Here is a 16221-nt window from a genome sequence, read left to right on the forward strand (position 1 = left end):
CCCACGCCCACCCTAGGCATCAAGAGAGGTGGAGGCGGACTCCTACTATCTGTGGGAAAGAGGGAGGCTGGGAAGGAGGTGCGGAGAGCTGGCTGCTGAGAGACTCAGCTCCCACTTCTGAGCTGCGCATTCCTTTGTTATCTCCAGTCAAGAAGAAGAAAGGAAAACAGGAGACAGGGAGCCAACAGGCAATACTCCGAATCTCTCCGTAACACTGCAGAATTCCTTTCTGCTTTGGGAAGATGGAAAACACACTTTGTCCCTTTCTGAGAGACAGCAAGGACTTTTCTAGCCTGGGTGTGTGACTGGGGGCCTTACCTCAGAGAGAGTAACTATGTCACTAGAGATAGGAGCAAAAGAAGAGTTTAACTTTCCAATTTCTTTAATTTTTAACGACAAAAGGAGCACGAGGAATTTGAAGCCTTATGGAAGATTGGTGTCATTCCAATATTTCCACTCTGCCTGACCTTAATACCCAGGCAATTAAAAGATCAGTTTTAAACGTACCACATGACATTCCTCTGGTCACCTCTATCAGGCTAAGTGGTAAAAAGGAAGACAAAGCATTGCCATTCAGTAAATTCTCATCCCTGTTATTTCTTTTATAAAACAAATCCAGCAGGAGGAGCTCCAACATGCCTTAGAGCTCAAATTTTAAAAAAAAAAAAATTTTTTTTTTTTTTTTAAGCAAACAGAGAAAAACAGAGAGGCATTGTGCCTTGCTAGCTGCCATGTCAGTGAACAAATATATGACTAAGTCCCACTAAATGTTTAGTGAGAAGCCAAGTGATGATACTGGTGGAGACAGAACGGCCCCCATTTTCTCCCCTCCACGAGTTTCCCCTCTCTGATGCGGTGAGGCCGGACTGGGTCTGCAGGCTTAGCGCTTACAAAAGAGGGAGCGAAAGCCTGATTTCTGGGCAAGTCCACAAGTCATTTCTTCTCTGAAAGTGTCATATTGTTTCTAAAGGAGTCTTGGACCCTGGCTCAAGAACCACGTTTTAAAATGGAATGTTCATTGTTGGCGGAAGGTGCTAGGAAACTCCTAAAGGTTCAGTCTCTTTTACGCAGTGGCTTGGTGGATGCTTTTTTTTTTTTTCTCTCTCTCTTTTAAAGGAGAAAAATGCTGTGTTTGTAAAAATTGGTGCTAAAAGGGCAAGGAATCATATGTCCCCTGAGCCGTGTAAAGAGTCTGCAGAAAGAATTAGAGCTTTCTAACACACACACACACACACACACGTACACATCAACTGCAATACAAAGAATTGACTCAGGGCAACAGTGAGGAGGATATGAATTTAACAGTTATGGGGTTCGCAGGGTAAGCCTTTCCATTTGGGATAGTGTTGTGGGGGTGGAGGGGATGAGTGGGCATACCAAGTGATCGGGGTTATTTAACCGAAGGAGATTTTCAACCAATCCCTTTTAATCTCTTGCCAGTGAGAAGTCAAACGTTTTGGTTTACACCTTAATGGTATGCCCACATTTTAAACTTTTATACAAGCTTCTACAGAAACTTTAACTAGACCAATTCAGACCGAAAGTCACTAAATAAAGCCAGTCTAGACAGAAAATCTATGAAAACCATATGTCTTGTAGGCATCTGTCTTACAAAAAACTGCCATCATCCTGGAGAAATAGTTCACAAAATATGCTTTTAGGAAAACCCTGCTGTAATGACGGTGAAAGGCACGCTTAGGGAGCCTGCCGGACTTGGAGAAAGTAAAGCCCGAAGGTATATAAAGGAAGGGCTCTCATTCCCCCATACATCTAACCGCCTGTAAACATTCCGGAAAGGATGGGTCAAGGCAGATTTCATTTATCTTTCCATTATTCTAGAACGGATCCAAAAAGTTTACAGTTTTCTTCTTCTGCACTCCTAGAGAGTGGGAGACATGGGGATCTCAAAGCAACTCTGCTCTTCCCCACAGAGAGTTATTTTGAGTCATGTTGTACGTGGATGAGACCAGAACCCCAGAACATTTTATTCTAATGATTACCTCATCCTGCCGGCCTGCCAAACACAGCTAGAAGGCAGGTGTCTGCCATAAGTAACTAGAGGGAAGGCTGTTCTGTATAATTGGGTGTGGGCCTCAGCTGAGAGACCGGGGAACTCAGAGAGCTGGGGTCCAAAGCAGGGATGGAATGAATGCAATAAAGGGGGATCTTTTAAGACCTTGCTTTTCTAATTCAACATTGCTTTATGAACTGAAGACAACGGCTGGCGTGACTGTCAATATTCTAGCTACATATTTTTATATCTTAAAAAGCACTTTCATGAGTGGTATGAAACCCCTAGGAAAAAACGGAAATGCAAACTTTAACGACAAAGTAACATTTAACTGAAAACTGAACATACCATCCTTGTGACCATCTAGAGTATTTTACTGAAATGTTTCCTCTGCAGGGAATTAGCCTTTGGACCAATATGGTAGCAATTGTTATTGGCCCAAGAGCCCCCCGTGAGTGGTCAGTCACCTAGCAGACTATGAATGAACAACACATATCAAATTGCTGTATGTGGGGGAAAGGTCTTGAGTTGAAGGAGGCAGGTATAGAAAAAAGGAAGGGAATCTCTAAGATGTAGTCAGTCACACACCAAAGTTGTAAGCAAAAGCAAGAAACACAATTTCAATGTGCTTACTAAGAGTTATTGTGCTTTAAAATGAATTTTCAATATGCTTATTAGTTTTCAGGGGTTACGTATCAAAATGGTGATGGAATAAGTTAGAGTGTCTAAAATATGAAAACACATCCAGGAATTATACCAACATCCCTAATGACTAAACTAAACTATGGACAGAATACTTATGTACGTTAACCATCGTCTACTGATGAGATGCAGAGATTTTGTTTTTCTTCTCCATTTGAATCCCGAGTGCAACTATTGCTACAACTAAAACTCTAAGTCTGTTTTCAAGCAAATAATATTCAGGTCACAGATTTTACTTTGACATTAGAACTGGGTATGTGGTGAGAAATTACTGCGGTGGTTTCTCTAGTTAACACATTTACTAATATATCCTTAATTTTTCCACCTCCAGAGGCAATCATTAAGGTAGAATTCGCCTCACATGAAGTTTTAGTATTGTAGTTATTAAAACATTTTCCAACACTACTGAGAAGCAAAAAGTAATTCCAGTTGTTTTAAAAAAAATAAGTAGACATTTTCCTCAGTTTTTGTGGCTTTTTCTTGGTAAATGGTGTTCTAACTTTAAGTGGAAGGGCTGACTTTGTGGTATGGGCCCCTGAGCAGGATACTCAGCGGCAGATTTACTTGTGTAAAAACTTCATTCACTCTTAACATTGGCCTTGAGAATCATCCTAACGTAAACTTAAAAAAAATACAAGGCACAGAACATATCTTACATCCACGGCCACTCACCAGTGGAGTAACTACTCTGTAGGCTTTCTGAACTACAAAATGCCTTTAAAAGACCTTTTGATCTCCGACTCTCATCAGAGGTCTCATGCAAAGAATCCTTTGAAATAAATGAAATACCATAAGCGCATGTTGCATGCTTGAGTATATAGACAAAAAAAGAAATTGGGATGACGTGCTCGTGAAAATCTGAAACTAAATCCAGGTAACATTTACAAGGTGGAGGCAAGGGGTCTATCTGATTGTTAAATAAGACCATTTCCTCAATCCTGTACAAACCCCCCTACTGAGGCCTTCTTGCAGGGTCTTACCTCCTCTTGCTTTTCAAGATTATCTAAAGGCTGATGGATTCTCCTGGGGTGGTGTACCCAGTTTGGGGTTACCCGATCTTTACCTTATTCTCTTTTCTCTTATTTAGCACATCAGCCCTTCTACCAAAAAGCAGGGAAGGAGTGGAGCTTATTTCTCAATGTCATATTAACGTGCACATTTACTGGGCTTCTACAAGTGCTATAAGAAGAGTACTACCCCTTGTCCTGCTTTATGATTTTTAAGTTCATTTCCAATGGGGGGAAAATTGACTGAATGAAGATTTGAAATTCTCCACATTTTTGAATGGGTGAAGTCAGGGAGGTGCTGCTTTGTGATTACAAATAAGCGAGAAATTTTGCCACCTGCCATTTTGATCGAACACTTTTTTTCTGATCCTCAGATGGCATGTGTTCTTTCTGTGATTCATATGAGCTAAAAAATTTGACTGGAAATCAGGAGTGAACATTTCCTAGTGCTTATGGGAATAGTTAAAAAATAATTCAAGACGTTAGAGCACTCACTATTTGCGGTTGTGTCTATGACGTGGCTCTGATGCCTGAAAAGTGGCCAGAAGGAAAAGACAGTAGCACCACGCCATGATGAGGCTGTCCAAATACCTTGTGGCTTTAGCTTTTGCCCTATGTAGAAATTCTATTTTTGGTCGGCGTTGCCATGTGCTTTAAACTTTGTGTAAATACTTCAATCATGTGGCATTGACACACCTTCAGATTCTCTCAAAACCAATCCCTTTCCAACACTGCTTCCCCATCCTCCATATTTAGAATTTGGTCCAGGACAAAAGTGTGACATTCTTTTGGCAATAGTGTTTGGTAAGCCAGATGGGTTTCATCTGGCAACGAAAGGGTGTCCCCAGACTACACTTAAGATATGCTGGCACAAGTAAGCTAAAGGATTCCAATGTCAGGCATTTTAAAATTCTACATTTTAGCAGCAATAAAGTTATGACAAGTGGGCCAAAGCCATCAAACCCTCAGCTGAATCTTCAACTTTTTCTTAGAGTGCTGGAGGTCCCCAGCTCAGGCCTGCTCTGAGTGAAAGACGCAGGGTTTACGTTTTCATTTTTAATTTCCTGGCTGTTATCAGCCAAAGCAACTCTAGTAAGTGTCATTTAAATTTCGTGTCTAATCTTTCACAACAGCTGATAATGTAGAAAGGAAGAGAAAGTCCGTGCTTAGGCTTTGCTGCTTGGATAAAATTTCGAGGTTAAAAAAAAGACACGAATACCATTGTGCCACAAATCACTAATGTCACTGAAAAACCTACCATCTGACCAGCACTGCCTGAGGGGGAAGGTTTCCCTGTAAATTCGTTCTTTTCTTACAGTGAGGGAAACTAAAGAGCACAGTGATGGGACTGAAGGACCGGCTTGTGTGTGTCTAGTCGGCGGCAGCTCACTCTGGGCAGAACTTTTTCTCCCCTCTCTTTGAGCTGACATCAACTTGTACAGAGGAACATTCAGCAGATTCCAACTGGTGACAATTTGCTGCTGACTGGCCACAGGAAGAATAATAATCATTTACTGTGCATTTTTCCCTGGCCAGTGGCTCCTTTGCCAGACGCCTGTCTTGGCTGTCTTCCTCCATCAATCAGGTGAAACCCGGGGCAGGCCTGGGCACCCTGAGACTCAGGAAGGCCTTCCCTACAGTGGTTGAAGGTTAGGAATTTAGAATCCCAGAGAGAACAATGATAGAGCTATTTGCTATTATTTGCCATGGGACGTGGAAGCAGTTGGGTTTGGTTACGTTAATGCCCGTTACCACTGGGCTAACAGTGGCATCTTGTTGTATTTACTGCTGCCTGTCTGCCCTTACATTACTTGGACTTTGCCTCACGTAGATCCTTTCTTATTTTCCTTTCCCTTTCCCTTCCTGCAACATAGGATGTTTGGAGAAGTATGATAAGGGAGACAGTGAAAATATAAAGGCAATCTGAAGTCTACCTTGGCGCATCTGCCAAGTTCCCACATTCTGATCTTCGGAACACTTGCGTTCCGTTTCTGGGCCTCGCCTAAACAGACTGCCAGTCATCTGAGCTGTGGCAGGATGGGGATGTTTGTGTAAAGTAGACTCAAGTTTGCTAGACCCAAGAAGGAAACCACCAAACTAACTTTACTTTCACTTAAACCAGACTGAAACCAAGACTTAAAGAATGAAAAACTTTGACATTAACCATTGATTCACCCCCGTGAAATATTATATTACAACCAAAGACATCATGGAAATTGGAATGAGGCTTTTGATGGGATGTTTAATGGAGGGGCTTAAATTAAATCGGACATTTTCTTTGGTGAACACCATGTGGCCCAAATTTTATTTTTATTAAAGTAGATGAAGCATCATGACAACTCATGTTAAACCTGCAGCAAATTGTTAATTATTATACATTTGGGGGTTTCAGTAACGGATTTTGTAACACAGTTGCCTCATGAGATACCTTAAATATTAAGAATCAAAAAGATTCTTATTCTGTTTCTATTCTGAGCTGTTTAAAAATCTTTGCTTAAAAATCTTTAAGTCCAGTTCCTTAAGGATATAAACTGTTTGCTAAAATCCCTAATCATAAATTTATTTATTTGTTCTTTAAAGGGGGAGAATGGTGAGGAAAATGGAAAGCTCATGGTTGACATCAGAAGTCACAAGATGAGTTCATCATTTGTCCAACTGACACTTAGCTGCTAAAAGAAGTCACACTGTTAGAGGGCAGTTGAGGAGAGAGTAAGTCAGGAGGTTTCCAGTAACATGACTGCAGGGGACTCAGACACAGGCTAGTCACACAAGTTGCTTAACTGTCCATGGACCCTTAGCCCGCGACTTCAGGGCTCAGCAGCTTCCTCCTTCACGGCACCAAACCTTGATGTGAGGGATGCAAAGACACATTCATAAGAATTGTGGGTTTGTCCTTACTCAAAACTGGAGGGACTGGCTAGAAAACAAACCAACCAAAACAAGGGCCTTATCCCTAAGTGAAAGGGATTCTGTATTAACTGTCAATTACATCAACATATAAAATATGTATAGGAGATGTAGTTCCATAGGCCGTCGAGGTCAAACAAAATTAAACTAAATGGCTAGGAAAACTATATGGCTTTTATCTTTGTAAAGAAAAGAATATAAGTGCATTGATTTTAGGTAGAGGGATTTATACAACTTTGTCATGGTTGATTTAATCATCAATGACTGAAAATGTGGGCCTGAGATAAGAGTCTTATAGTGTACCACGTGAAGTGAAGGAAACCACGTCAGTCATGGCGTGGACATAGTGAGAAATTCTGGGATAGCCTTGATGCTGCCCTGGGGACCCTGGGTCCACACAGGGCAAGGCATCGGCTTTCTTGCGGGGCTCACCAGAGACTCTTTCAGTGGAGGGTTTCTTGGTTTCCATGTTTTGTTTCTGTCATGTAGACGAGCCGGAGTTAAAGCCAAATCCTTCTGAATGATTTTGGTTTTGCCATTTTTAGAAGATAATCATCAGACTTGGTGAAAAAAGAGTGGTTAAAAGAAAGTCTTTCTATTTTTCAACTTTTCTTTTTCTTTTTTTTTCCTTTTTTTTTTTTTTTCTGAATGGAAGATTGAGTGATGAGGTAAAGCAAATTTATTCTTTCTTGGAGAGAGACCCTGCCTCCCACCCTATCCCCTTTTGACCATTGCAAAATAGCTTAGTCCAAAGGAAGAGGAGAAGACAAATGAGTGAAATAATGCCAGAGTCTGTGATTGCCAGGAAAAACACACTCTGATGCAGTTAATTGGTTCTGTGAATGCCAAAGGCTGTGATTCCCAATTAACTAATTTTAAGAAGCCATAACTGAAAATAGCTGTGCGTGTATCAGCGCTAAAGCAAACGTCTCATGGAGAGTAGGAACTTCAATGAAGAGAATAGGGACCCTGAAGAGGTGCTGACGTCTGTTTAAGATCGTCTGGCCAAATAAATCCATGTTGGCTTCGATTTTCAAACAAGGTTTAACCCCTTCAGAGACGCTGCATGGGAGTGAGAGGCCAGGGGACAATCCAGATATTCTGGCAAGAGAAAATGTCCCACACATCCCAGATTTGTGTCTACCCAACTTACTAATGACAGAAGCATCCATACGAGTGAGTCTCTTTGGGGAAAAAAAAGACGCTCCCTTAGTTCAAGTGGAATTAATTAAAACAGGCATGTCATTTGCAGTATTTCCAGCTCCCTCACTGAAAGACTCCATGCATATAAACCAGAACCGCTCGAGCAGCTAAGTAAAGCTTGGCCAAAAATGACTCCACCACCTCGCTCCCTCCTCTCCCTTTGTGTTGGAATGGAAAGATACACTAATAACACTCCTTTAAAAGGCAGAGCACTCAGGGTTTCTGTGTGATTGTTAGAGCTCTGATTACCTTTGAGTAGAGTTAACATAAAAATATATATGCTCTTAAAACTCAAGATCATAACTTGCTAATGAAGTCGCAAATTATCCAGAAGAAAACTAAGCCCAGGCACATGCCGAATGGCAGAATCTCTTGCCCCTAAAAGCTCGGTTATTGCCTTTGTAATATTAAAGCCCAACAGGGAGCTGGCGGGACACCTTTTGTGCTGTCTTGTCATGTTTTGAGTTTTTGGTTTCAGATAAAAGAGGAGAAAGGGCCCTTAAGAAAGCGAAGAACTTTGTTGGGGGGGGGGACAAACTTCCTTCTCGGAAAGCTAAGAGTTGTTTTCCTGGAGATGATGGATAATGGCATTTCAACTTTTTCAGTTTTTAAATAGAGAAAACAGAAGTAAATCAGGTAGGGAGTAGAGAATGTATAAATAAATAGAACAAGGTGAAGTTTCGACAAGAGCTTCCCTCCATTTTTTTTTCTTTCTCTCTCTCTTTCTTTCTTTTTCTTTTTCTTTCTTTTTTTGAAATTCTAAACCCCATTTCTGGCTTGTATTTGGTAGGATTCCTGCTCTGGCTTTTATTAAAAACAGACTTTATGCGGTCAGAATTCTCCATCTAAAGCTAGACTTTAATAGGCCTGGGGATCCTGACGGAGTCTTTCTTGCTCTCTCTCAGGTGACACCCCCTCTCCCCTGGGGTTCCCCTCCCAGTGCGCTAAGCTGGCATGGAAACTTGAAGTCTCAGCACAAAACAACCAACTTTCCTCTTTTACTCAGTACTCTCGTTTCTGTTTTAAATTTGGTACTCTCTTACAAGGCCAGATCAGGTTAAGTCTGATTCTAACTTGACATATTCTAGGAATTTCAAATAGTGCAACCGTTGTCTTATAAATCCCCCAAGGCAGTCTCGTGCAACCGGGAGGCTCCCCTTCCAAGCGGTGCTGCCCATGCAAAGCCATCAGCTAGCTCAGGCTCCTGGAACTCACACGGCCCCTGTGTGCGTGTGAGCTTGAAAATACCAAGGGCAACTCCGCCCGCTTAACAAATCAATTTAGCATTCAAGTCATTCGGAGGTTGATTTTTCTGAAGGGTATTGGCAAGCTAGCTTTTCCAAAACCAAGAGGTAAAGCAGTCAAGCAAGCAGGCAAGACATGCAAATTCATTCCCAAGGACGGGCACCACCAAGTGGCTCTGGTCCCTTCTCATAGCTAGACAGACAAGAATCGGTCCTGTGTGGGGCTTCGCCTTCCCACTGTCAACTCCCCCTCTTCAGGGGCCTCCATACCTTCCTGGCACAATGGCAGATACCTTCCGAGTCAACCTGAGGTTTTTCTGAAACACTAAATTTGATCTTTCTTATAGTGAGGCTCAATGCTAAAATTCATGTTTGTTATGCAAATGGAAAAATTCTTTTGAATACTGCCCATCAGTGGCTCTTGAGTGGAGAGGAATTTTACTCTCCTAGGGGACACTGATGAAGTCTACAGGTATTCTCCGTGGTCATAACTGGGAGAGTGCAACTGAAGTCTAGTGGGAAGAGGCCAGGGATGCTGCTGAATCTTCAACACGGCACATGACAGCCCCACAACAAACGTGGTTGGGAGACTGAGTTCTGGAGTCAGACTGCTTGGAATGGAAGCCAAGATCCACTAGGGACTGCTGAGCACCCTAACCTGGGTACCTCACTTGTAAGAGGTGGATAACAACCCATCAGGTTGTTGGGAATGTTGTACAAAATGTACAAGCAAAGCTCTTAGGACAATGCCCAACACATAACGAGAGCATAATCAGTGTTGACTGTTACTATTCGTACCAGAAATTCAGCTCAGTCCCAAATACTGTAAGCTAAGCCTATTGAATTAGGGAAATAGGTAGGGTCAGAGTGTATCTATCCTCTTTGATTAGGACCAAAATGATGGTAACAGTAGTAATAATCACATTCTTTACAGTTTGTCAAACTCTTTCAAATACCTCATCTCAAACCTCTGGCAACAACCTTGTTGAATTTTTCCTATTTCAAGGACAAGGAACTCCTGTCTCGGAGACCAGAGAGGTACCCAAGATCTGCAGCCACCCAGGTCCTCTGCTTGTAATCTGCTACTCCTGCTATGACATCCTTTGTTTATTAAAGTCCCCCTTCTTCTCCTCATTGTACCCAACAATCTGAAGATCAAAATAAAATGTAGGTGCCACCATTAGTGGATGAAGCGACCCAGCCTTCATGGGAGGTGGCCGTCAATTCTGTTTCTGTAGTACGTGTATCAGTTAGACTTTCATTCACGGATCATGGCAATATTGTAATTCTCTGAATTTAGTTTTTTAAAAATTAACTTTACTTGTGGGCTAATTTTCTTCCCTTTTTAAATTTCTAATTTCGAGGGGGGAAAAACCCTTAATATTTTAAACCTTAACTGTGGTTATAATCATTGTATAGATTTGGACTGTAAATGTATGAAGGTGAGAATATTGCCTCAAGTGTATGTCTCCAGTTCCATTCTTCATTAGCTTTATTGTTTCACAATTAGCCTGAAAATCTGCTTATTACTGTCAACATGAATTATTCAAAGGTACCCTGAGCTATCTCATGATGTATGGGCAGTGCCTGCACACAGCAATCAAGAGGTCTATGTTAAAATTTCCATGCATTGTTTTTAAAAACCCTGGAATTTACTCAGCCTACCTTAGAGGTATAGTAATATTCAGTACAAGGATCACAGTTCAGAGGGCAGATGGATAAAATTCCTTAGGTCAGTGGTTTTCTAGAATTCCTCTGGTAATGGAGAAGCCCAGGCCCAAGCCCATGACTCTCTCATGGCCCAGGAAGCACACAGATTACCACAGGCGGCCGCAGCTCTTTTGTTTCAAAGCCTTCAGTCAAATTCTACCAACAGCTGCCAAAATGTCATTCATGGGGACCCAGTCTACTTGGTCGCGTTCTGTGCCAGTTGATAAATGAGAAACTTTAATGACCACATATGGTATTTAAATGGCGTAACAGGCTCAGCAATTTTCCTTTGGTCCCCTCCAGTGTGAAAATTGCAAACATGTATGATAAGATCTTTGCCGTTTGGGGTTTCAAATGAATTCTGTCTGTCATGCTATGAGAAGGGAACCAAAGAGCATCCCCCCCAACTCCCTGGCGCCTTACCTTGGAACGCTGGGCGGGGCCCGGGTGGGCCGCGATGGGACTTGCGGAGGGGCTCCAAAGGAGTCGCTGCTGTTGGGAAAAGGAGGTAATGGGCCGGGACGGAATGGGACAGGGGGAGCCCCCGAGTGGGGGCCCGGGGAGGGAATGGCCGGTGCTGGTCCCCGGCCGGATGCTGGCCTGGTGAGAGGTGCGCTCAGAGTTGGCCTCCTTTGGGTTGTGGGGCTTGGAGGAGGTGACCTGAGGAAAAAGACAAATCCTAGTCACTCACTCCCACTTTCAGTGTGAACTAGTCTTTAAAAAAGTTTTATAACTTCCTGACTCCTTTTTCAAAATTATTTTTTGATTTGAGTAACTCAAGATACGTGTTATGAAAGTCAATACTGTTATACTGTCATGTTTCCCTCCCTCCACCCCTTCACTGTGGGCCGGTGTCTTTGGGCGTCCCTTTCACTACGTCCTGCATATGCACGAGTGTGCATTTTCTCACTATATATATACATATATACATACATGTATATATATATATATACATAGATATATATTGCATTTTTAGACATCATAAAACACAATGTCCTACAGCATCTTTTTTGTTAAGCTTCACTTTAACTGCATTACCTTTTCATTTACACCATAAGGACCCTGTCTTACTCTGTTGAATGACTGCCTAACAGTTGTGATAAGGGACTGTGCTTACTCTTGAAGGAAGTTGGTGGGATCTGACCCTCTCACTCCCGGATGTAAACAGCATTTTCCTCTTTCTCCCTAGGTTCGCATAGGTTTAGTAAAGCACTGTCAGAAAACGACATGGGACAGCATAGCAGGCCCCAGGTGTCGTGGGGCCGGCTTCCCACCTGCGAGAGTGCTGTATCCAGGAGTCATCCACCGGGGGCGGGGCGGGGGTGGACACAGTGGCTGTGTTGATGTCGCCGATGATCACAAGGGCCTCCTTAAGGGCTTGGTACATTCGAAGCATCTCATCCCGGCGCTGCGCCTGCTCAGCTGATTCCTCCATCAGCGTGTTTTGGTCCTCTGAGGAATACAATTGTGCTAGGAGCTCTGAATTTATGAAGTCTTTAACCTGTCAGATTACCACAGAAAAATTAAAGCGGTCATGAACGAGTGATGGGGTGGTATAAACATGGCAGTGACGTTCAGGGACTGTGGGCAAAAGTCCACCAGCGTCCCCCCTGGGAGAAGGAAGCATCAGGGATCTGTTTGTGCTGATTTTTGTTGTTCTCCTCCCTGTCCTTAGTACTGGTACTGGTAACAGTTTCCCTCTGTGTTCTGGCTCTTGATTCTCAAGGATAACATGGAGGAGTCAAAGAGAGACCAAGCCCTGCCAGCGCCCAGACAGAACCTGTTTGTGAGGTGTGCAAGCCTATCAGTGGTCTGATGCTGTGGGGCTTACGGGAGAGGGAAAGTGCCATGTGGTAAGCAGCTGCATTTTTAAGAGAAAAGAAACCCACGTAATAACACAAGTTTTCTATCCTTTGACATTTCCAGTCCTTTACTTGGCTTTTACCCCAAATCCCTGGAAAATTATTAAAATTCTAAGTTTCAGTATTGTCTCAAACGTGGAAATGGCACTAAGAAGTCTGTATTAAATACCAAACCTTATATAACTTTATGCATGTTGATTTACAAACAAGTGAAAGAAATACGCTTTGTTTTCTCAAAGTTTAGTAGTTAGTTTGCAATGACGAGCACAGACATGATGTTTCCTAGGCGACAGATACATAAAAACGAACTAAAGGATGAAAATATATAGGCGTCTTAAAGGAGGGGCATTCTGTAGCAGGATGAGAATGGAGAGGATGACTATGGAGCGAAACACAGGGGAGAGAGCGCCAACCACCATATTTCATCAAATCTGAGACACCAGTGATTTAAGAAATGCCATTATTTGCCACATTAAAATAGGAAAACAACCCCCCCCCACCAATTTAACATCATGATAGAATGTCATGATGTTACTGAGTATAAGATGCATCTTCATTTCAGAAATATTAAACATAAAAAAAGTTGAGTGTGAAAATCAATGCAAAGCAGTAGACCCCAAGTGCCTTTTCAAGATATGTGCCTTAACGCTCAACAGTCATAAAGATGAACCGTGTTATTATTCCATTACAGATGTATAAACAAGCTCAGAAGGTTTAAGTAACTTGACAAGGTCACATAGCATTAAACCCAGTCCACAATCTTCTGACTTGAAGTCTAGTGCTCATTCTGCTACCCAGTTATCCGGCTGTGGTTGAGGGCTTGGGAAAGACAATTTATGTTTGAACGTTATTGTTTTAGAATGGTGCAGCAAGTATATATCAATTAACTTAAGCCTAGAAAAATAAGCTGATTTGAATTTTTCAGTTTCTCTGTTACATGAGAAAGCTACCTCTTATCTAGAGTCACTGAACACCTCTAAGACAGGCCAAAGGCAAGCAGGGTTCATTGTTGGAAATTCAGACAAACAACAGAACGCCTGTCAGATGCCCCAAATTACTACGTCGTGTTAAATCTGTTACTCGGAAATGGCAAGAGTCTAAAACATATAGCTTCGTAATCTTTGAAAGGTATTAAAACATGTAAATGATTCTACTAATAAAAAATTCAGCTAAACCACAGCTTCATTGTGGTGAAAGTGTTCCCTGCACATCTTTTGTAAACTAAGACAGATTAAATGTGGAAGTAATGGAATATACAAGATTTATTCAGAGAACTGTCTGGTGGAGTAAAAGGTTTATGTATGATGGTGTGGAAGGTAAATTTGGCCAGGAAACCTGGAACAGACGTGAAGGCCTTAAATGCCAAAGAAAAAGTGCTTAAACTTTCTCCACTCAGCAGTGCAGAGCCATGGAAAAATCTAAAGCAAGAACATGAAACAGTAAATGAGAGGTTTTAGGAATGGTCGTGACAGAAAAATAATTTTCAAGGGTGAGAGTGGAGAGAAAGAAATCTGTTAGGTTATTGGAGATTATTTACAAGATGATAAGGGTTTAATTTAGCAATGTTGCAATGGGATAGAAAAGATGAGCACTTACAGATGTCATCAGAAGGGAAAAGTCAACTGGTTTAGGTGCCGTTTGGATGTGAAGGGCAAGAAAGAAAGGAACGACCAAAGATACTTCAAGCATCGATATTTGGGGCCGTGGGAGAATGGATCAATATCAAGAAGGAAAGTCAGATTTAGAGGAAAGGCAGGAAATTTGGCTTTAGGAATATTTCATTCCCCTCCTTAAAGATTTATTCACTTCTGAACACACCTGCAGGTACCCAAGGAGTCATGGACATTTGCACAGATTTTCCATTGTTGGGTACGCACTTGGATAGAGGGTGCAATTCAAAACTCAAAACCAGACAGTTTTCCTGGCATTGACCGTCAGCTGGGTTAAGCGCCTTTGAAGCTTTACATCTTACTGGAGTCTCACTTAGACTCTATTAAACACAATTTAAAAGAAGATTCTTCCAAGAGCAGATTTAAAGCAGATCTGAATTAAGAATCAACTGTCAAACAAACCATGATTTAAAATAAGGGCCTGTTTCTGCATTTTGATCAAAAGTTCTGTCTTGAATCTTTCACATCCAAATCCGTGTTAAAACTTGCCTACTACATGAAAGCTTTGGCGATGTTTTAAAATAACATGAGCATTATTAGCATTGGAGAAAATGGTAGTGTGGCCCAGTAGGTTCAGAACACAGGCTTTGGAATCATGTAGCTCTGGATTTGATCCTAGCTCTAACCTTTATTGTTCTTGGGCCAGTAACTCAAAGTCTTTGGGTCTCAAGTTCCTCATCTGTAAAACAAGGATAACGGGAGTGGCTACCTCCAGAGTTGTTGTGAAGATTAAGTGAAAGAACAAATATAAGTTGCCTAGCACAATGCCTGGCATACAGTTGGTGCTTAATAAGAAAAAGCTCTGATTTTTCCTGCATATAGGATAGATTGGCATGAGGTACACAGGAGCAGGGGGGAACAATAACAACTATTTCATAGTGTAGGTATCAAGTGACATAAATCCAGAGAATAGGTTAACGTTTTATTTTGCATTTAAGCAAAATTGTAGAGAAACTCCTTCTCCTCTCCTCTTGCTAACCTAGCCTTGTGATGCCACTTCAGCCTGGAACAAAGGTAGGGGGACTTTCCAGAGGCTTCAGGGACTTTCTGAGCGGTCTGTATGTCAGGGGTACAAATATGAAAATCGAGGCTTCTGCACAGCAGTCAGAGGCCACGTGGGTCCCTTTTTAGATGACAGCATTTAGAAAATACTTCGCAGGACATAGCAAAGTAATTACACTTGGACGTGAGATTTCAAAAATATTTATGTTTTTAATTATAACACCTTATAACCTATAGGTCTTTGTATAGTTTGCAAAAATTCTCACACACAAAACCTCATTCCAGCTCAAACTCTCCAGGCTAGATAAACAGGCACTATGGTGCTGGGCCGCTCTGCTCTGCGTAAAGGAATGTGAGGTCGTTAAAAGTCCCACATGTTTCCCCCCCTTTCTTACTTTAACCCTTCTCTGGCAACCTGTGATACTTTTGGATCTTGAGCCTTCTTTGTTAAGACTCAGGCCATTTTAAAGCCTTCCCCAGTAGAAGAGGCATTTCTAGGGTTTTCGTACAGTTTAGTTACCAAGGAAACCATTTCCTTAACATCTCTTTGTGTCTGGTATGGGGAGGGTCGTGTTGCGGAACACAGTGCTGTCTCTCATTCACATGATACACGGACGTGTATCAAAATTGAATGGAGAAGTCTAACTTTGCTTAGTTTGGTGGAAAAGGCTTGGTGAGAATTTTGTGATTCTTCAAGATCTCACCATTCTCCCAAACCTACTTATCCCTCGAAGTTTTCTTTCTTTAAAAAGCACCATCCCTTGACTCACAAACATAACATTGAGCCTAAAGTTAGACCACCACCCCCCAACCACACACTGTATGATTTTAAAGTTCAACAGCACATAAAACTTAAATCAGGAGAGTGTCACCCTGAGTGGGGAGTGATGGTGGGAGGCTGGG

The 16221-nt window shown here is 41.9% G+C and overlaps 1 protein-coding gene across 1 annotated transcript in view; it reads right to left on the reverse strand.

Moving 5' to 3' along the window:
- The window catches only part of DNM3 (dynamin 3), a 549381-nt gene that overhangs the window by 17358 nt on the left and 515802 nt on the right, over positions 1-16221 (reverse strand). Inside the window, exons 19-20 of the mRNA XM_023510815.1 lie at positions 12059-12285; positions 11208-11444 (exon numbers count right to left, since the gene is read on the reverse strand). Coding sequence (XP_023366583.1) covers positions 11208-11444; positions 12059-12285 — 464 coding nt within the window. The remainder of the gene's footprint in view (positions 1-11207; positions 11445-12058; positions 12286-16221) is intronic.

This window comes from Otolemur garnettii, unplaced genomic scaffold, assembly GCF_000181295.1.
Source record: "Otolemur garnettii isolate 467f Iridium unplaced genomic scaffold, OtoGar3 scaffold00016, whole genome shotgun sequence".
Classification (NCBI taxonomy): Eukaryota; Metazoa; Chordata; class Mammalia; order Primates; family Galagidae; genus Otolemur; species Otolemur garnettii.